The 21,347-nt window shown below is 45.6% G+C and overlaps 1 protein-coding gene across 3 annotated transcripts in view; it reads left to right on the top strand.

Moving 5' to 3' along the window:
* Fndc3b (fibronectin type III domain containing 3B) overlaps positions 1 to 21,347 on the top strand; it is a 293,021-nt gene that overhangs the window by 56,081 nt on the left and 215,593 nt on the right. For all 3 annotated transcript variants that reach the window (XM_060378158.1, XM_060378156.1, XM_060378157.1), the window contains exon 2: positions 13,844 to 13,982. In XM_060378158.1, coding sequence (XP_060234141.1) covers positions 13,872 to 13,982 — 111 coding nt within the window. In that variant the 5' untranslated portion in view covers positions 13,844 to 13,871. The remainder of the gene's footprint in view (positions 1 to 13,843; positions 13,983 to 21,347) is intronic.

The following is a 21,347-nucleotide window of genomic DNA, read 5'->3' as shown; positions in this document are numbered from 1 at the left end:
TGAAACAACAGAATAGCTCCTTGAGAATGTTCTATTTTATTGTGCTTCAGAAAATAATTTCATGGCTTAGGGCTTTAAATTTCTAAATTAAAATTTATTTTATTTGTTTATTTGTTTTGGTGCGTGTGTCTGTGCACACAGGCACTGGGAAGCCAGAGGTGACCTTGGGTGTTGCCCCTCAAGGCTGTCCACCTTTGAGATGAGGTCTCTGGCTTACAACTCACTAAGTAGGCTAGGTTTTGGGGATCAAGCCTACATCCTCAAGCATTTTGCTGACTGAGTTAGCTTCCTAGGTCTGGTGTGTGTGTGTGTGTGTGTGTGTGTGTGTGTGTGTGTTTTAATTAAGCAAAATGATGCTTTGAGAGATTTATCTAGAAAATGAAGCTGGAACCTTCCACAGTTCTGCTCTTACCTTGGGAGGGATTCTGGAGAATGGCGGTGAACAACACCTGCTTTGTTGGCCCAGAGGGTAGGCAGCGGGGCCTGTGAGCAGGGCATTTGGAGTGGCTCACCGTCCGGCGACCTTGGGGAGTTGTGTGGAACTGCGGAGGTGCTCGGTGCCGAGGGCCTGCTTCCTGTGTGAGCACCTATTGTGCAGCCGGCCTTTGAATGGGAGGCCTGTGAGAAGTGGTTCCCACAGGGCTTCTGGGCAACGCAAATGCGCCTTCCACTTGGGGTCAGGCGAACAGTGCCTGGCAAGAAGCCCCTTGCAAAGAAAGATATTTTGGAGTTCCACTTATTTATAGTGGCCAGTGGAAAATTAATATGCCCGTTAAATCTATTTTTAAAAATGAAAGGGAAGTCTCTCGTCCACAGCGCGTTCGCTGAATGCACGTCTGTTTGCCGTGCTGTATTTTGACTTTTGCTAGTTCACTACTTTAGGAAGTGAATTTCAATGTCTTCCTCCTCATTCTGTCTGTGTTTGAACTTGAGGTTCTTGTCTGAAGAGTTCTCTTTATGCCTCAGGAAAGCTTTTTTTTTTTTTTGTTCTTTGAAAAATAGAAATAGAGGAGTGACCCTATGCAATACTTGCAATACTTAATGAAATTGGTGCAGGATTTCAGATGGGCTGGAGTGAGTGGCTGGTGGGGGTGTGGAGACCTGTCAGGTAAGGCTCTTAGCGAGTCGTGAGCACAGTGTTGGCTGTCCTGGCATCTGCGATGTTGATCTCTGCTTTGGACGGCAGGTGTGAGTCTGGTGGCAGGGGGAAGAGGGATGCGCTTTTACACTGCAGTCGTACCAGTTGAGCTTGGGCAAGCACAGGGACTCTCCGTTTTGGCAAGTCGTGGATCTCTATAGTGGTCCCCGTTGGTTGCACAAGGAAGCCTCTTTGACGCGGGATGGGAGATACAGTAGCCAGGCTGGCGGGTGTCAAGGCTGTGGGACGGGAAAGTCTTCTTTGTGGTGCTGGGGAGATGCCTCACCGCTCCTGCCGAGGACCCCAGCTCAGTCCCCAGCGCCTGCGTGGAGCGGCTTACAGCCTCCTTCAACTCCAGAAGATCCAAAATCCGTCGGCACCAGCACACAGACACATAATTACAAATAAAAAATATTATTTTAAAATGAAGATTAAGGCAGGGCCATGTTCTGAGGACCTTTACCTTTTCAACACCTGTCAGATTTCAAAGATAGTAAAGAGGCCACAGCTGGGAAGCCAAATTTAGACAATGGGGCCTACAGATGAAAGGCCGCAGACAGAATGGAGGTCGGCAGACATGCGTGGAGCGTTGCCAGAAGTGCCTGGTATGGATTGGTTCCCATCTAATCCCGGATAGTGTTTCACCCCAGTGCTGTTTAGCCTCTTGCCTTTATTCTAGACTCCTGCACCAGGGCCTGGCACTCGGTGGTATTTGTTAGGCAGCGGCTGAGTGTCTTTGGTCAGGTCCATTGATGGTGTTTTAGAGTGTGCCTTTTGGCTAACTCCGGTTGGGAATATGGTTAGTGTTTTGTTTCTTACCGAGAAAAGAATCCAAGGTTTTTTCCTACCTACTGGATAAAAGGCCTTAAAAACAACAGAATCTCGAAAACCGCTGTAGCAAAGCCCCGGCCACCCTCCGAAGCAGCCAGTCGCTCGCCAAGCCGCCCCTTCTGTAAAGTCAGTTTGCTTCTGTGCTTAACCATGGTGCCCCCCCTCCTCACCGCAGGGCCACTTTCGTCCTTCATAATTGATTTCTGTGTTTTTTTCCTCTGCTCTTAAGTTGTTTTTTTTTTTAAAGCTTTATTACATTTTAATGTGTATGTGAGTATATGTATGAGTGTGTCTGTGTATGTGTGGAGTGGATGTGCATGAATAGGTTGTAAGAGTGTGTGTGTGTGCTTGAGAGTGTGTATGAGTGTGTGTTTATATGTACTTGAGAGTGTGGATGTGTGAGTGTGTGTGTATGGGCTTGAGAGTGTAGGTGTATGGGTATGTGTGAGTATGTAAGTTTGTATGTGTACGTAAGTGTTTGTATGAGTATGAGTGTGTGTCAATGTGTAAATGTTTGCGTGTGTATGGTTATGTGTGTTTGTGTGTGAGTGTGTGTGGTGTGGTGTGAGCATGTGTATGTGAGGGAGTATGTGTTACGGAGGTTAGATTTGGTCCTTTTCTTCCTCCGTGTTGGTTGCAGGGATTGAATCTTCAGGTAGAAACCGGTACCTTCACGTCTGAGTGTTTCTCTATCCTCTGCTCTCCATTCCAGCTGTCTGAGCTAAGTGACTGCATGATGGAGTTGCTTAACTCTCTTCAAGGTGTCTTAAAGTGTGATGTGAAATGATGAACTGTGTGTTGGAAGTGGTTCACCCGAGCCTGAGCCATTTGCGGTTGCAGAAGGGCTGGGGCGTGCCTGGGTGGAGAGGTGTGGCTCTCCTTGCCTTCTTTGGAGCTTAAACCTTTGACACTCTCTAGTTCTGTCATTAGGCTCATTGCATCTGATTGTCAAAACTCGCCAGTTCACGCATATTACTCTCCGCTCATCCAGCTTTGCTCTGTCGTGAGTGTCCATGTTCCCAGAGCTCTCTGAGAGCCCTGGCTTGCTGCCACCCGTACCTCCATCTGCTTCTCCTGGGCAGGGACTTAGTTGTCATGTAAACAGTGCTGGCCATTCACACCAGTGTGATCGGTGCTCAGACAGCCTCCAGCCCCTTCCCGAAAGCAAACCACTGCTTCTGCTCACAAGACTCCTCTCCTTCCCTGTGAAAGGATGCTATGCTTGGTTAGTACCCAGGGAGATACTGAGATGCTCATGTGAAGCAGTGTGGGAGTCACGTGTCTAAGAACCAACTACCCATTCTATACGGAGAGAGACCGAGCGTCAGGGAGCCTGCGCAGAAGTGCTCAGAGACCTGAGGTACAGTGGGGCCTGCGTAAGCGCTTTCAGGGTGCCAGGAATGCCGGGTCTGCCAGAGGCATGTGCCGGGGCTGGGAGGGAATGCAGAGTTTCAGACCCCCTCCCCGCCTCCCAGCCCCGCCCGCATCTATCAGGCTTTCAAGGTGGCTCTCAGACTGCCCTCATCTGACTTTCCTTATACTGCTCCCCGGAGAAGAGTGTAAAGAAATATATATGAAATTTCACATTTCACTGAAAATTCATGTTTTCAGTTACTGTCACCCCTTGAAAAAATATGCAGCCAAGTTGGCTTGAGAGCTTGGGAGAAGGGCTCATAGTTCTGGAATGTTTTCTTGTGATGCTAGGCTGTTATCCTTGGGCTGTCAGGGAGGGGTGTGAGAGTTACTGTGGTATGAGGAGACCTGGAATCTAGGTGTTCCAATGAAAATGTCTGACTATGCCAGCAACCTTGCTTAAACACCATTCGAAAACAACGAAGAGAGCAAACAGACCTTTGGTAAACTTTTTCTGTAGATAAGCCCCTTTCCCCTTTCGGCTAATATTTGCAGAACTGAGTTGCTACTTATGTGAGATATGGGTTTGAGGTCCTGAGATTGTGTGTATGGAGTGATGTAATTTTTTCCGTAAAGGTTTGGTGTGTGCAGGGTGCTATGAGAGCAACCTCTGTATATTAATGGAGACTTCTATTTGGACTTTCTTTCCTCCTGAAATTAGTACTTTTCCCAAGTAACTCTGTGGGTTCTGCCATGACTACACTGCATGATTTAAGCAAAGCCACGCAAAAGTATTAAAGCCAAGTTACAAGAAGCAGCATCTGTGGGCACTGCCCTGACCCCTCTAGTACCCAGGCTGGGACTTAGGACATTAGGTCTACTAGATTCTGTTCGAAGCCCACACCTATGGATCTCTGGACTTCTGAAGATAGGGTGTGCATGGCCAGCTAGTTAGCTTCCCTCTCTCTCTCTCTCTCTCTCTCTTAGCATTGGAACAGGAAGCTCTCTGTGGCTTGCCATTCATTTTGATGTGCTATAGTGCTACTTTAATGGAAAGAACTCCATTTCACAGGATTTCTGTCAAAGCTCCCGTGCTTCTAATTGGATGCAAAAAGCCAGAGTGTTTTTAAGGTTAAGATTTTTTTTTCCAGACAGCTGTGATTTGACTTCACTAATGAACGCATATCAGACAAGAAGGCAAATTCCAGACTCTTCGTGCCTCAACCAACCAGCTGGGCACATACCTCTAGGTACTGCTCATGTCTCAAGAGGTTTTTCTGCATGAACAATTATCACCTCCCCTTCCTTCATTCAAGTGGCAAGCCATGGCAAGTGTCTTTCTTGCACAGTGCAGGGCCCAGCTGTAAAATTAGATTTCATTGGCATAAAAACACAGCAACCGCCGGCATGATGTGCGTTTTGCTTTTTCATCACTCTACTCAAGTTCTTCTTCCCCTTTAATAAGGAGGCCGAAGCCACTCCCAAACGAGTAAGAAAGACAGTAAGTTTTCAGGTTCTCCTTTTGATTCCAGCTTTATTTTAATCTGTATTAAGTAAGCATGGCAGGGAATTGGTGCTAAAAAATACACTCTCTTAAGACCAGAAAGGAACTTGAAGGCTCATCTCTAATTCTGTTACTTTATAAAAGACAAAATTAATTGCTCACCTATAGAGTCCATTACTGCTAAGCCCCAGATTAGAACTAATGTTTTCTAGTAGGCAGTGTTGGGGCAGCTTCCCTATCAGGCCTCCCTCCCTGCCTCTCTCCCTCTTAACTTTCCTCCCTTCCTGTCTTCCTCTTCCTCCCAAACTGGTCCTTTGAGCTGCTTTCAACAGTGGAGTATGGAGGAAAATTCAGTTAGCATTCCCTCCTCCTCCGTTCTTTCCATGTCTTTTTTTCCTTTTCCTTCCAACTATTTAGTTTGGTTTCCCAAGCAGCAAAGGGAGAGCATTTACCTGTACCAAATGCCTTTCCTCATAGTCACACAAAGTATACAGGAGAGATTTAATGCAAGGACATTCAGCGAACCATCCCTGGGCTTTTGTGTCCAGTGGCTGTGCCTGCACATCGGACTCATGGTAGCCACTGGGAAAGGAAAGAGAAGCTCTATTTTTCAGATGCAGGGTAGTGGTCAAAATAGCTATGTGCTCTTTGGATTTTGGAGGTAAGCGGAGATTTTGGTTTGTTTCCATGTTGTTTTAATCCCCATTCCCCTCTGTCAGTTCTGTTGCTGTTTTCATAGTTGTCAGATTAAAACAGCAGCAGCAGTAACAACAACAAACCCTGGTTAGGGGATTGGAGAGATGGCTTGGGGAGTGAGAGCTCCTGTGCTTGCAGAAGACCCATTCCTATTTCGATCAACCACATGTTGGTGCGTAATCATCCAAAACCCTGTTGCTGGCAACCTGATGTCCTCTTCCTACCTCCTCAGGCACCAGGCACACATGCGGTACACAAACATACATGTAAGCCAAACACTCATACATAAAAACTACATTAAAAAAAAATCCCGGTTAGCTTTGCTGAAAGGCTTGGTAGGAATGATAGCATCTTCAGGGTTTCCAGGTCTGGAATCAGCAGTCGAGGGGTTACTTTTCAAAACCAGTGTGAGGTAGAGAAGGGAAGAGGGAAGTGGAGTGCAGGACAGGGTTCAGAAGGCTGCCTTGCTGGTTCACGGGCCCTCTTTCTTCTGAAGCTGGCTAAGACAGAGAAGGAAGGAAGAGTGCTGTTAGGAAGTTGTCAGTCCACATGACTGACAGTAGCGACCATCTGAATGGGAGAGGCTCCCCAGTGCAGTCTGTTTTTTTGGTTTGTTTGTTTAAGATTTATATTTATTTATGTATACAGTATTCCGCCTGCATGTGTGCTTGCAAGCCAGAAGCAGACACCAGATCTCATCGTAGATGGTTATGAGTCACCATGTGGTTGCTGGGAATTGAACTCAGGACTTTTGGAAGAACAACCCAGTGCTCTTAACCCCTGAGCCATGTCTCCAGCCCCCAGTTCAGCCTTTTCTTTACTCTCTGTGTCAGTTTTTTTCTTTTTTTCAGTACAACTACAACATAAACGCACAAATCAGCTACACAAATGTCTGTCATAACTTAAGTTTTATTAGGTTTTGTTTTTCTGTTGGAGGTGATTTAGAAGCCAGTCTTGCAATCCCTTGTAAAACCCCAGTCATCTCATGGTTAAATTAGTTTAAAAGAAAATACACGCTATAGTAATTCCTTAATAGCCTCCCTAACTTCCCCATCAGCAACAGCACAGCCCTCCCCCACCCAGCAGCATAGTCCTTCTCCCAGCTTCTGACGACTTCACAGTTTCCAAACATCATTTGACACGACGCATACTTCACATTTCCCAGAACCATTAGAAAAGCCCCTTTTCATGTTAGAAAGCGAGAGCATTTTTCTGGTAGAGCATTAATAGTTTTCAGAAATTTGATCTGTGCTGCTTTCGCTGTTAAGACTGATTTGTTTGTTTGTTTTTTAAATGCTGTACCACTGTGTTGGCTGATCACCGAGTGGCCGGGACTGCAGGCATGTACTGCCTCACTTGGCTTCGATTGGTATTTTTAGTAGAGGAGTCTTTCGTGAAATCTGAATCAAGCTGTGATGAATTTTCCGAGCGAGCCCATGGCAATATCCTCTTTAGACTACAGAACAAGCATGTAGAATTCAAATATTTCCATGGTATTTAGCTAGTCTGATAGTGTCTATTTAATCTGTTTTTATTGGAAAAGACGCTAGCTGTATGGAATATGAAGACTCAAAGTTAACATTAGTGACTTTTGAAGGACGAACTTTGAGATTTGTACAAGTTCCTCTTAGGTCCGCATGCTTGATAGGTTTAGAAAGCGCAGTTGTGGGATGGGGAGACAGAGGCAGGATGCATGGGCAAAGTTATCGAGATAGACCAGCAGGAATTTTCAAACTACAAGTTCAGTGAAAAACCCTGACTCAATAAGCAGTCTCTCTACACACCTACACACGTGTACACAGTTGTACATGCGTGTCTGCATCTATTTGAACAAGCATCCACACATGTGCACACACCACACAGGCATATAGAATGCAAAAAAAGATGCATTGAAATTAGGCTGTGAAAGCAAAAGTTCAAACTGACACAGTTGTCCCCGTGCTCCCTGGAGTAGAAGTCAGCGCATCATGCCTGCTCTGGGTTCTGGTGAGGTGAGCATGCCGGCTGAGCCTGTGCTTGGCTGTGCTAGCTCTAGACATTCATCTCCCGTAAAGCACCCTGGCCCTGCTCCTGGCGTTCTGATGGGCTTGCTTTGTTCCTTTTGGTGCGGTTCTGTTGCTCTGTCTCTTCTCATCTGAAACTAATTTGTGTACTGTACTGCTAAGTCACATCTTGAATTAATGTAAGGAAATTTGGGTCATTGGCCCACTTGAGTGAGGATCAGGACATTTTGTTACTAAATTGAAGGCCAGGTTCACAGACGTTAAGAACTCCCAGCAGCAATTAGAGCGCTGGCTTCTAAGAAGCACATTCTTCCTGGTATATAGTTGCTCCTCTGGCCTCTGGAGACGGAGCAACAGTTCTCTCCTGCAAATCAGGTTTTTCATGAATTTGGCTTTTATGTTTCATAGAGTAGGGCCAAAATATCTTTTCAGACTTGAAGGCAGGCAATCAAAGAAAGAAGGAAAAGTACCAAACCAAATGCCTAGAGAGATGGAGAGACTGGCACCCCTTTTTGAGATTATTTTAGAATAAGTTTTTTTTTAAAGGAATTAATTATAACAGTGAAGAGCTGTTTCTTTCATTTCTAGAATGCCTCCCCCCACCCTCCGCCTTGTAGCTCAGGAGCTAATGGTGGGGTGTAACCTGGCCAGCAGTGAACCAGGGATTTGCTCTCCGTGGAGAATGGCTGTGAGCCACAGGGGATCACGTGGCGTCTGTCCCTTTCATTCAGAACAGAACTGGTCGGGCACAAAGCGCTTGTGGCTTCAGTGTTTTGCTGTGTGGTTACGGGGAGAGGTTGTGAGGGCCTGTGGTTGTCACCAAATTCTTAGAGCTGGAAGTCTAGGTAAAGAGTAAAATAGAAGAGGGAGCCTTGGGGGACTGTGTGTGTGCACGAGGGGCGACTTCAGCAGATTAGAAGAGTCTACCGTAGGTGCAATCCTTTTCCTGTTTATCTTTTCTGGTTGGTTTCGTAGCATGCAAAGGTTAGTGGTCTCAAGGATTGTGAGTTCTCCTGTGGACAGAGCCTGTGCAGGTGGTGCCTCTTTGACTCAAATACGTAAGTCCTAAGGTAGATTCTCCCAGCTCAGATCCACATCTCTTGGGCAGAAGGCCAAGGAACTAATTGACTGCTCCACTCCTGAGACTCTCCGGCTGAGATACGCATCAATTCTAGGCTTCCTTTCCCAACAAGTACACATTAGTTATCCTTGAGGCGGATAAGGGAGCCGTGGGCAAGGAAGGTGGTGTTTTAAGGTATATAGTGGAGTTTCTGAGGCCTCACCCAGAAAATACCATTCCTCTTTTGTATATGGAAGTGACTGTTGGGTTTGCAGACACCAAGGAAGTTCCAGACACCAAACTTACAGTATAGTTCTGAGATTACAGAGAAAGTTGTCAGTGATTTCGTGTGTGTGTGTGTGTGTGTGTGTGTGTGTGTGTGTGTGTGTGTGTGTGTGTGTGCGCGTGTATGTGTAGCATGGGCCTGGGATATAGGACACAGAGAGACTGGGTGTAATAACTCACAGGAGCAAGTGTGGTGGCAGGATGCGTGGTGATTCACAGTTTGAGGCCAGCTTGTGCTACATAGCCAGAACTTGTCTTTATAAGACAGACAGTCAGACAAGACAAGACAGACGAAGAAACCAACAAAAACACTTCAAAGCAGAGGTGAGTTTCTTTGCGTACCTCAGGCCAGAATGCTACAAAAACTCGCAGGCAGGCCACCTTCTTATGATTGCTCTTACCGTTGCCCACCATGGCCCCAGGTGCATTTTATTAAAACATGTATGGTCTGCTCGCTGTGTGGTAAGGAAGATCTGTAATTCAGACCCCAGATCATTACAAACGAGTCCTGCTGGATAGCAAGTCTCCCACCAGAAAGACACCACTGCATATCCACTCCCATGCTTTCTTTTTCTACCTTTGCGTTCATTCTTTGACAGCCCCTACTTGCCTGTCCTGTTCTCTCTGCGGTTTATGGTGCTAGGCTGTTTCTGCTCTGGAGTAGTTTGGAGGGGCAGCTTGCTAGGTAGCTGCCTTGTTAAGTGTCTGGAGATAACTGACTATGGTTTCCACATTTCCCTTGCATTCTTATCAGATGATAAATGTCCCGTGTGTGCTCGCAGAGCGCAGAAATGGCTGTTTAAATGTTGGCTGCACGGCTGCCTCCTCTACCTCAGTCTGTTACCTTATACTCTGTTGGAGGTAGTCTGGTTTTTGTGTGTGTGTCTGTGTGTGTGTAAAATCTTATGTATTATGTATGAAGTCTCTCTCTCATGTGTATGTGTGTTTGTATATGTGTTTGTGTGTGCATGCGCTCACGAACTGTGAGCCATGTGGAAGTCAGAGGGTGTCTTGTAGGAGTTGTCTCTGGGGTCTCTTTTATCCCATTTTTGTAGAACTTGGAATCTAACACTCCTTTGGGTGTGAGAGTACTGTAACTTAATGGCATAGGTTGTGTCATGTTGAAAGCAGGTCTTATTATTCAACAGGAAGAGAACCAGAAAGATTTAAAAACTGGAATTGTCGTTGTTAGAATTGTTGGTGCCCCATTATTTTTTGTTCCTAGGGGACCTGGAATACTTGAATTTTGTATCTAGTTAAAACTTGTTGTCCAGCCTCCCGATCTACTACTAATGCCGGAATCTATAGAAGAAATAATGATACATTGTAGCAAGATAATACTTTGAATTTTGCAATTGATACCCAATTCCAGTTTAGACTGTGTTGGACCAGTGAGCATAAGTAACTGTCATCAGAGCCTGATTAAGGAGCCATTCCCCCAGCATGCTCTTTTCTGTCCTTAAAAACCTCTGTCCTTACTATACCCTAACATAATGATAGAATTCTAGGACCTACAAGGACCAGGTAGGTTTGGGTCGGGGAGGAGCGGTCAGGTCCTGGTTTATTCCTGCCTTCTTGGGTGACCAGAGAAAGAGCTCGGGTTGCATTCAGCCTAGGAGACAGTCTAGGAGATGTGCTGCCAGTGGGAAAGGACCTTGGTGCTCATTGCTGTGGAGGGGAAGAAGGAGAAGGCAGGGGGTCAGCATCTACATCACTTACTCCAGCGACTGCCCAAAGTGCCTGTGTGGGATGAATGAGGGAAGCATGCAAAAGAGCAGAGAGTACTTCTTTTTTTAATTTTCTTTTTATTAATTACAGTCTATTCATTTAGTATCCCCCCTGTAGCTCCTTCCTTCCTCCCCTCCCAATTCCACCTTCCCTCCCCCTTCTCCACCTGTGTCCCTCTCCAAGTCTACTGATAGGGGAGGTCTTCCTCCCCTTTCTTCTGATCCTAGTCAATTAGGTCTCATCAGGACTGGCTTCATTGTCTTCCTCTGTGGCCTGGTAAGGCTGCTCCCCCCTCAGGGGGAGGTGATCAAAGAGCAGGCCAATCAGTTCATGTCAGAGACAGTCCCTGTTCCCGTTACTATGGGACTCACTTGGAGACTGAGCTGCCATGGGCTACAACTGTGCAGGGGTTCTAGGTTATCTCCCTGAATGGTCCTTGGTTGGAATATCAGTCTCAGAATAGACCCCGTGCCCAGATTTTTCAGTTCTGTTGCTCTCTTTGTGGAGCTCCTGTCCCCTCCAGGTCTTTCTGCAGAGAGTACTTCTTAAACCAAGCAAGACTCCAACAGACATTACTGTCTGTAAGCCAACTTGCATTTCTAGCCTCTGTGTGTGTATGTGTATGTTTCTGTGTGCATGTATGTATGTGTGTGTTGTATATATGTATGAGTGTTTGTGTATGTATGTGTGTTTGTGTGTGTGTATGTATATGTGTGACCATGTATGTATGTATGTATGTGTTTGTGTATGTGTGTGTGCACACATGCATCACTCAGATGAGGCATTAGTGAACCTTGGTGTTTGTTCTCCGATGCCATCACCTTGTGTGTTTGGTTCTGTGTTTTGAGAGAGGGTCTCACATTGGCCCGAGCTCAGTGATTGGGCTCGGTGGGTTGGCCGGTGAGCCCTTGGCAACTTCCTGTTTCCACCTCCCAAGCACTGGGATTATGTGGGAGCTGCCCTGTGCAGTGTCATGTGGGGGTCCTCATGCTGGCGCAACGTCATTTTGCTGATGGAGCTGTGTCCCCAGTCCCAGCATACACTTCTTAAGAAATATCAAATGAAATATTACACTGAAGAAACAGGTGCATTTGAGGGAGAACTAGCATCTTGTCCTTCCAAAGCCGGTGAAGTTAAATGTATTAGAACGAAACAGACATGGGCGGGAGTGTTCCGTATTTGGCAGGCGGTTGAAACCACACAGTTAAGTGGTGACAGTGTCTGAGGCTTATCTTGGTTTTAGTGTAGGAGACTCAGGCTAGACCACCTTGGCTTTGGGCTATATTTTCATTTGCTTAGGAGCTGAGAAAACCCTTCCATAAAAATAGCAGAATGGTACCATTAATGCTGGATTATAAGACCTGTTATTACAGAATGTACTTCCCCTATTGGTACAGGACTTCCTTGTCAGGTTCTCAAATAAGGAGTTTCTCCATATGGAGTTATAATGGATAGTATAAAAATTTGCCAATTTAAAATAAAAACATTATCTCTTGGGTGGCCTTTGAGTATTATTAGGTGCTTCCGGGAGGGAGCTTTTTGTAGGCAAGATGAAGGGGAAGCCGAGTGTAATGTTCAGAATGGAGGTACTCAGTAACGAAAATAAATACTTTGTTTCTACCTTACTTATCCAGTACAAATCCAAGACAGCTACTCAGGAATTTCTGTTGCATTTGGACTGACTGGACCATTAACAGTAAAATATTCATTAGTCAAAATTGCTATGAATATAAAAATTTGAAAGAATTTTTATGAATGATAAAAATTTAGCCTTTAACTTTGTGTCGAAATCATTTAAAATTGGGCATGTGTGATACACACACACACACACACATTTTTCATGCTGCTAGCCTTTTCATGCCACAGTGGACGAATATAGGAATACTTTTTATGGAGCAGGCCACAATCCTCTAGGAATTTACTGTTCTTTTCTTCCTGTTGTGCTGTCAAGCTGACTACAGAGGAAGGTGCAATTATGGTTGGAAAGAAGAAAAAAAAAAACCTTTGTGCTATTTTGAATAATAGCGTGAATTTTATTTATTCTGTGGAAACAAGGAAATCTGCTTTTGAGCCCACTGGCTGGTGTGTGACAGATACAGAAGGGCCCAATATGTTCCTGAGAAAGGAGATCCTGTATGTTCAACCCAAAGAAATGATCCAGGAGAGACAGAACATGGTTGATAGTCTAGTCAAGGTTTCTGTTATTTCTGTCTTAGTCAGTGTTCTATTGCTGTGAAGAGACACCATGATCACAGCAAGTCTTATGAAGGAAGACATTTAATTTAGGCTGGCATATAGGTTCAGAGGTGTAGTCCATTATCATCATGGCAGGAAGCATGGTGGCTTTGTGTGCGGACGTGGTGCTGGAGAAGGGTTTCGAGTTTCACATCTTTATCCACAGGCAGCAGGAAGAGATTGCCAGGCTAGGCCTAGCCTGACCGTATGAGACCTCAAAGCCCACCTCCACAGTGACTCACTTCCTCCCTACCTCCTCCACCAAGGCCACGCCTCCTAATAGTGCCACTCCCTATGAGCCAAGCATTCAAACAGGAGTCTAGGGAGGCCATTCCTATTCAAACCACCATACTGATTATCAAGCTAATGGCTAAGTCGGAGACTTCGGTGTATGTATCCATCTCTGTTTGCTCATTGTATTAAAAGCTTCTGAATGTTATTTTGATTTTAATGAGAGGGAGAGCTTTTTGTGAACAGCAAGCGTAGTTCTTCTGGGATGTGTTTTTGGTCTTGGTCTTTACCACACTAGTTTCTGTTGGTCATTTTAGCCATCTCGAAATGTGAAGTTCGGGTGCTTGAGAGATGGCTCAACGGTTAAAGGCACTTGTTGCTCTTGCAGAGTGCAGTTCTTAGCACCCATCGTGGGTGGCTCACAACTGCCTGTGAACTCCAGGTTCATTGGATCTGAGGCTCTTTTGTCCTCCATGGGTACCCACACACATGTGACCTGCTCATAAATAGTTACTTTAGAAAATGCGATCTCATTTTCTCGTTATTCATGAGCTGTAAAGTTCTTAACAAAACGCTTGGAGCCTGGTTTTGGTCAGCGAGTTCTGCTTACTTCTGGTCCTTCCTGCTCCACTCCGGGGACTGGCAAGGTACTTAGCAGCAGTTCTCTGTGATGAGAGTCACACGGGCTCCAACAGAGACGGGGTCTGTCCATTGCGCCCGGAAGGTAACTTTTGTTATATGTTATTTTATGTTTGTAAACGTGTCTGTTTCTCTTGCAGGTAGCCGGTTGAGGGCAATTCTCCATGAATGTACGTCACCATGATGATGACCGACCAGATCCCCCTGGAACTGCCACCCCTGCTCAATGGGGAGGTGGCCATGATGCCCCACTTGGTGAATGGAGAAGCGGCTCAGCAGGTCAGTGAACCTCGTCCAAGTGGGGAGCAGCTGAATATTTAGTTTATTTGGGGATTCAGAGGCCTTTGCTTTCTGAACTTTGTGGTTCTAGAGGTTATTTTGTTGTTTTGTAATTACTGTATTATCTTTAAAATACCTGAAGAAATTTTTGAGATCAGAAACTTTTACCCCACTCAGCTCGTATTCTCAAAAAATCAAGAAATAAGCTTTTTTTTTTTTTTTAAATGGTTCTTTGTGGGATGGTTTATTTGCTGATTTCCTGTGCTGACAAATCTGTGTGACTCAAGCCAAGGTAGCTGCCCTGGGACTCTGAGGGTCCCATGTGAGGGCGCTGTCAGAGGCCACGCCTGTGTCTCTCATGGCTTAACGTGGCTCTCAACAGCTACTTGGAGAGTCAGCCATGCAGTGCTTAGGGAAAAGACGAAACGGCAAGGGACAGCTGTGTTTATGTCATGGAACTCCATTGTCCCTAATAACATTGTTTACAAAAAAGGACCTGCAAAAATGTGTTTGTCCCAACTTGTAATTATATAAATATTATTATAAAAAGAGAAAATTGTATATTTCTTAAGCACACATATTTTTAAAATAGTAGAGTTCTGAGTAATTACTTGAAAAATATTTTTGCAGAATGTATTAGTAATTGAAGTAGATTGCACAGTCATCTGATCTGAGTACATCCTCCTCCCCATAGCATGTTCTGTCAGTTGACACTTGTGTCAGGGACATGACAGAGGTACTTTGTGTGTGCTGCCGGTGGCTCTGACGTTGCTGCTCCATCATTTATTACCTTCTTCTGTGCTAGATTGTGACTCTCTGAGGAACAAAATCCATCTGACTGGAGCTGGAGAGATGGCCCAGCCAGTAAAAGCACTTGCTGCCCATGTACTATTCAATTCTTAACACCCGAATGGGTTGAGCTACCTGTGACTTCAGCTTTGGGGCCTCTGCCATCCTTTCTGGTCTTCATGGGTACTGTACATGAGTACATATGCACACACCTACTCATATCAAAGAAATAAAACGAATCTTAAAAAATAAACAACAACACACAGCTATGTACACCTAACAGGTACCTATTATGGTTGTTTGGTAAAGGTCATCTCTTCTCATCCCTGTTGCAATGGCTGTCTGTCTGTCTGGATCAGACCCTATCATAATGTGTAGCATCTTCTCTTTAAACACATTAAACAGCCACACGCCATGCAGCCATATAAGCCCTGCTCACTGCTGCCCTATTCTCTATCCACCTCCTCCCTTACCTCTGCAGCTGACTTCTGTCAGCGAGCCCCTGTTTCCCCACCCCTCTTGCTCCTGGTCTTCAGCTCTGTAGTCCGAGTTGTCTTCTTACAGTCCTCTTTGGTATTTCATTCTGTCTGGTGGGCTTCCTGTTGGCAATGCCTGCTGAGTTTGTGCCTTGCCAGGTCTGTTTCACTTCTGTGACTACCTGTGCCTTATCAGTGCCTGGCAGTTGTTTTTCCCAATCTACCTGCTTCTGCTTTTTTGCCCGATTCTCATACAGAAGCTGGAACTATCTTTCTCAAATATAAACCATTTCATGGTCATCTCTTACCCAAAGCCACCCTGTCATCCCCGGAGCAGAGCCCTGTCATAGCCTATTACCTCACCTGGCCAGCCTGGCCTTTTTCTCCATCTCTGACGGTTCTCTCCCTGATGCTAATATTCTAGCTGTTTGCGGAAGCTCTGGAAATGCTGTGAGCGGTTTCAGGATACAAAGTGCTGTCTCCTTCATTTTTACTAATTAAAAGAATTTTAAAAACCCAACGTATTCAGATGCGATTAGTTTGGGCGGTAACTCAGGATGCATGTAGCCAGTCTTCCTGAAGCCACTTGCCTCGCTGCTGTGTCCCAGTTTTGTGTTCTGGTGATGTTGTCCTCAGTTTTATGATTCGGTTGGCCCTGGGTAGCCTTTTGTAGCTTGTTAGCAGCATAAAGAGCCCTCAGTTTCAGAATTTTCCAGTCCTCCCTTCAGAAGTGAACTCCTTTGCACAGAGACATGACTGAAGAGCGAAAGACTGGGTGGTTCCCAGAAGACACGGCCCCTCCCGACCCTGCGCCCCTGACTAGTGTGTAAGTGGAAGTTGCCTTCGTAAGTTCAGTCCGTTGGGAAGAGCTCTATAAAGCTAAAAATGGAAAATTTACTAATTCGATTGTTTTAAATAGATAGCCAGCCTTTTCCACAAAAAGGAGGGTACACTTGAGAAATAGCACAGGGGTCTGAGGAGCTTAGTTCAATGCCCAGAACCCCTGTGAAAACAGGAACGGGGATGAGGTGAGCTTGTGATACCGGCCCTGGATGCCGCAGACAGGATGGCCTAGCAGGCTTCCTGGCCAGCCAGTTTAGACTACTTGGCAAGTTCCAGGCCAGGGAAGGACTGTCTTGAAGGAAAGTTGCCCATGTCTGAGTAACAGCACTGGAGGGTGGCTTGACTTCCATGTACACCCCAACATGTGTACACATGTGAACATGCTCACAAACATGCTCTCATAAGCATCTGCATGGGCATACACACAGTATGATGGGGATTGTTTCAGTCTTTTTAATCTAACTGTTAGTTGTTCTGGAAACATTAACATTTACATGTAACTATTTGGTGCTAATGTAAAACCCTCTTAAAGGGGAACACTCTTCAGCAAACTGTTAGGAATAGTTTGAAATATTTTACTCATCAGGTCCAGACCAAGACTTCTCATGCCTGGGTGTTGCATCTTCATTTATCACTGTGGCTCAGCACAGGCAGTGGTCTACATGGCCACTTTTCTTCTTCCTTTTTGTGTCCCGAACATCTCCGGCCTGTGCCTCCTTCATCCCTTAAGCTTCCATTCCTTCCATTGGCCCTAACTTGTGTATCGGGCCAGGCAAGAAGAGCAGAATCCCGCATCCTGGGTGCTAAACTTGAGCTAAGGAACAAATGAAAAAGACAGACTACAGGAGCCAGGAAAACCAACAGTGGCAGAGAAATATCCGACAGTTAGGACTGGGGAGCACAGTGATGTCACTTAAATAGACAGGTAACAAGGTGTCTCGTAAGAAAGGATTCGAGAGTCTTGAGTACTTGCTCTCGGCTCCTGTTGACACTCTTGACTTACTCTTAAGGGCTGGCATGGGCTGGTGCTCAGGTGAGCAAGCTGTGTGACAGGAGACTCAGCGGAGAGACGGACCTGCACAGATATTTCCTGAGGCTTTGGTGTGTCCTCCTCTGAGGCATTGCTTCCTTAACTAGAACCTTTTGGAGGCGCAGGATTGACCTCTGTGGTGAACCTTGCAGGCACGTGTGGCAGACTTGAGGTGACGTTTTAATGGCAGGCAGTGCCATAGCAACGTAAATACTACTTACCACAAGGAGCTAGCCTTGGCCACAGGGTCCTCTTGAACCGTTTGTGAGGAGCATGGATCAAAGCGTACCCTGCACGTGTCTACACTGCGTACCCTGCACGTGTCTACACTGCTCTTAACGCTTGGCAGCTGTGCAGAGGCCAGTCTAAACATTTCTGCGAGCTCAAAGGACTCCTGCAGTCCACCAGCACCGTCCACCACCCCAGGGCTCCTTCTCCTCCTCCTCTTCCTCCTCTCTTTCTGAAGCTCCCTGGGTTTATGTCAGGATTCTCAGCTGTGTTCTGACTCTCTAAATAGGAGAAACTTTTTCTTATTTGAAGCCACACTATATTTGAAAACTTAGATTTGTCATTTATGTAGGTAAGAGAAAAAGGAAATGAGTGGAAAGTGGAAAAAAAAAATTTTTAAAGTAAGTTATCCTCATCTTAAATGGAATTTTACTGAATACATTTATCATTTGGAAAATGGACATCGAAACCCCGTGGGCAGGAACAACTTACCCATCAGCTTGGCTCCCCACACCACATACTTCACAGTTTACACTGCGGTTCCTGGAACCTGGTGTGTAGGTCAGTTTTACCAGTTACCAAAAAAGATAACTGGGACAAGCACCCTGAGGTAAGAAAAGTTAATTTTGGCTCAGTGTTTCAGAGACTCCCTGTCTTTGGGGACAAGCTGAGGCCGGACATCATGGTGGACAGGGCAGAGTGAGCAAGGGCTGCTCACACCAGAAAGAGGGAGAGTCAGAGAGAGAGAGAGAGGGAGGGAGAGAGGAGGCGGCTGTTCGTTATGTAATGTTTACAAACACTTTACTCCTTCATTGCCAAATATTCTATATCATGAAATCCCACATTTGATTGAGTCTGTCATATGAATTTGTTGCTTTCTCTTTGCTGTGACAAATACTTGACAGGAGCAACTCCTGCCAGGAAGAAAGGGTTTGTTATGATTCATTTTAAGAGTACAGTCTGCAGAGGTGGGAAATCAAGGCATTACAGTGTGAGGCAGTGGGTGAGTGAGGCATCGGGTCACTTTGGGTCTGTGAGGGAGCAGTGCATGCTGGTGCTCAGCTCGCTTTCCCATGGGCCGTTTTGTCCAGCCCATGGGTGGTATTGCCTACTCTTCCCACTCAGCCAATGCCCTGTAGAAGCTCTCTCACAAACATGTGCTGCAGGCCATCTCCTAGGTGACCCCAGACCCTGCAACCTGATAGTGGATGGTTCCCACTTTGTGATATTATGAGCCTTGGTGCTGTGAAGAGACGAGCATGTTCCAGTGCGGACATGCTTTCATATCTCTTGGTTATAACTTGAGAATGATGTGGAATGGCTTCCTCATGAACGGCTGTTTCCCCAAGTGTTATTTGTCTTCTCTAAGCATTTGAAAAGTACGCTTATTTATTTTGTGTGGGCTGTCACATCATGACGTCCTAGACATCATTAGAGGACATGATGGCGAAGACAACAGGTGAGAACTGGTTCCAGGGACACAACTCAGATCTTTAGGTGGCCGTCTCAGCCCCCTAGTCTGCTCCCTACCCCCCAAGTAATGTGGTCAACCTCTGGATAAGTATAGCCCCCTAAAGCTAAATAGACTTTGCTTCTCTTAATATGCTTAGTTCACTGTTCCTGAGAGTAACACTCAGATTTTGATTTGAGTTTTTAACATAAGTTTTGAGCCTGGAAGAGTCAGCATCTACTCAGTTTCTGATAGTGGCACTGGGAACGTGGTGGCTGTGAAAGAGATGTTCATAGAAGGAGACAGTAGTGACATCACTTGCTACTGTGTCTCCAGAACTTGTAACTTAGATCTAGAGAAGGGGATAGCCGTTGATGAATTTATTGAGGGTCAGTCCCCAGTGGTCAGGGACCTGGACTGCATGGTCCCTGTCTGGCAGTAGGCACAGGCATTAAGTAAATGTTCTATTTATCGTGTTTTAGTTTTCTTTTTAAACTTCCAGAATATTCCTTGTTTTTATGGAGTTGTATTTTTTTTTTTTTTGCTTTAACTTTAAAAAAACATTTTCATGAACTTAATCTTCTGAAATATAAAAAGAACTTCATCGGTCTAGCCATCCCAGGGTAAGATGCCTTCTTCTGACTTGCTCTGGGCTGAGCTGTTAAAAGAGACCTCATGTCTTTTTCTCTTGACTTGGTTCACTCCCCAGGGCTGGCCTGGAAGTCTCCATTTTATTGAGAATGAACTTTTTCTCATTTCTTTCTTTTTTTTTTTTTTCCTGTTTGGCTTTTGAAATCTCTGTTTCCCCCGGAAAGAATCCGTAGCCAGAGTTTTCCTGACATTCTTTTGAATACACGCTTCTAGACAGTATATCAGGCCGAGAACTTTCCGTGTTCCCGACAGTGCTCATCACTGGTGCTCTCCTAGTCCTGTGACCTTTTCCATTTGGTCTGAGATCTTAATAACATCTTCCATGACAGCTTCCTCCTCAATTTTCAGTACTTACAACCTCGTATAGCACAGGTTTGGTCGCATGTAGAGTTGTACGTATACAGTGGGTCTTTTCTACTTAAAACTCCAGTGGAGAGAAAGTCTGATAATTAATGTGGAAGATAAAAATGGATAAACAACTCTTGCCTATTGAAATTAAATCAGCCATCAGAGTAAAGGCCACTGCTTTATCAGTGAATAGCAGCATGTCTACCCTTCCTCGTCTGACAGAATCTCATTTTTACCTGGGTTTTGAGCTGGAACACCTAGTGAGGCAAAGCTTGGTCTTTGGCCGCTCCCTTCAGCACCCTGCTCTTTCACGCTGCAACCCAGCTTCTGAACCACTCAAATCCAGAGAGACCTCTCTGCTGAGATTGGGAGTGGCAAGGAGTACAGGGTAGAATTCATGGATAGATTACGGACTGACTGATAGATACATTCATTTTAATAAGTGTTTACAAACGTCTGCTGTACCAGCACTGCCTTAGGGGCTGGAGACACAAAGATGCTAGACGCTGCCCTTGCCCGAAAGGAATGAAGAGTTTAGTTAAATATAACCCCGGATGCTGTACTTAACACACACGTCATGCCTCATGAGACTGGGATGCAGAACATACCAGAGCATAGGAGATATGTCTGAACGTAGTGGAGGGCCTGAGGGATGGACTAGGTAGGTGGGAAGACAGTAAGCCGGGCAGTGGGAGGCCTAGGGGAAGCTTCCTGAGGCCTGTAGCTCTTAGCCTTTTCGAATCAGGTAACCTACATCGGTTTCATTGAACGAGATTTCCTGTTCAATGGAGAGAGCTAATATTTTAAGTTCACCATGAGCAACCCTCTCCTGAATAGATTTTGATTTCTCTTTCGTGAATGCTCTCGTATGCATGTTTGTGTGTAGGTACACAGGTGTGCATGTGGAGGGTGAAGGGCATTTTACATTGCTGCCCAAAATAACTATCTAGTTCCTGAAAATGGCCTCTCACTGGCTTGGAGCTTACCAGTTAGGCTAGGCCAGCTGCTTGGCGAGTTCCAGGGCTCCTCTTTTTTCCGGCATTTTGAATGTTGGTCACCAGGACTGAACTGAGGTCTGTGCTTTCAAGGGCAAGTGCCTTAGCCACTGAGCAGCACCTGGCCCCACCTCCCGCTTGAGCCTTTGCTTTCAGGCTTTTGTTACTGTTGTTATGACTTCTTCTCAACCCTCAGTGTTCCAATCTGGTAGTTAGTCCCCCTTGGCCCTGTGCTGTCTATTTCCCGGCATCACTGACTCCATGGGACTGCAGATGGTCAGCGCAGTTCCCCAGCTGCAGAGATAGCCACCCCTGTTCCCAGGACCCCCTTGCAACTTTTAAAAAGGTATGGGCTTATTTAGTCTGTGGTCTGATAATCCTCAGCCCTTTTGCATCAGGTTTGCCAATTCTTTTCACTGCAAAAGCTGCCACAAGGCCCAGGCAGTGCAGAATCTGAGCCTTAGGAAGGTAAAATGTTGATCTCTGTTATTGGAGGGCGTTGTTATATGCAGCACCCACAATAATTAGGACACACAGCATGTAATTATGACAGTC

This window comes from Meriones unguiculatus, chromosome 2 (assembly GCF_030254825.1).
Source record: "Meriones unguiculatus strain TT.TT164.6M chromosome 2, Bangor_MerUng_6.1, whole genome shotgun sequence".
Taxonomy (NCBI): Eukaryota; Metazoa; Chordata; class Mammalia; order Rodentia; family Muridae; genus Meriones; species Meriones unguiculatus.
Note: the sequence above shows the minus strand (reverse complement) of the source record. Positions and strands in the feature narration are given on the sequence as shown.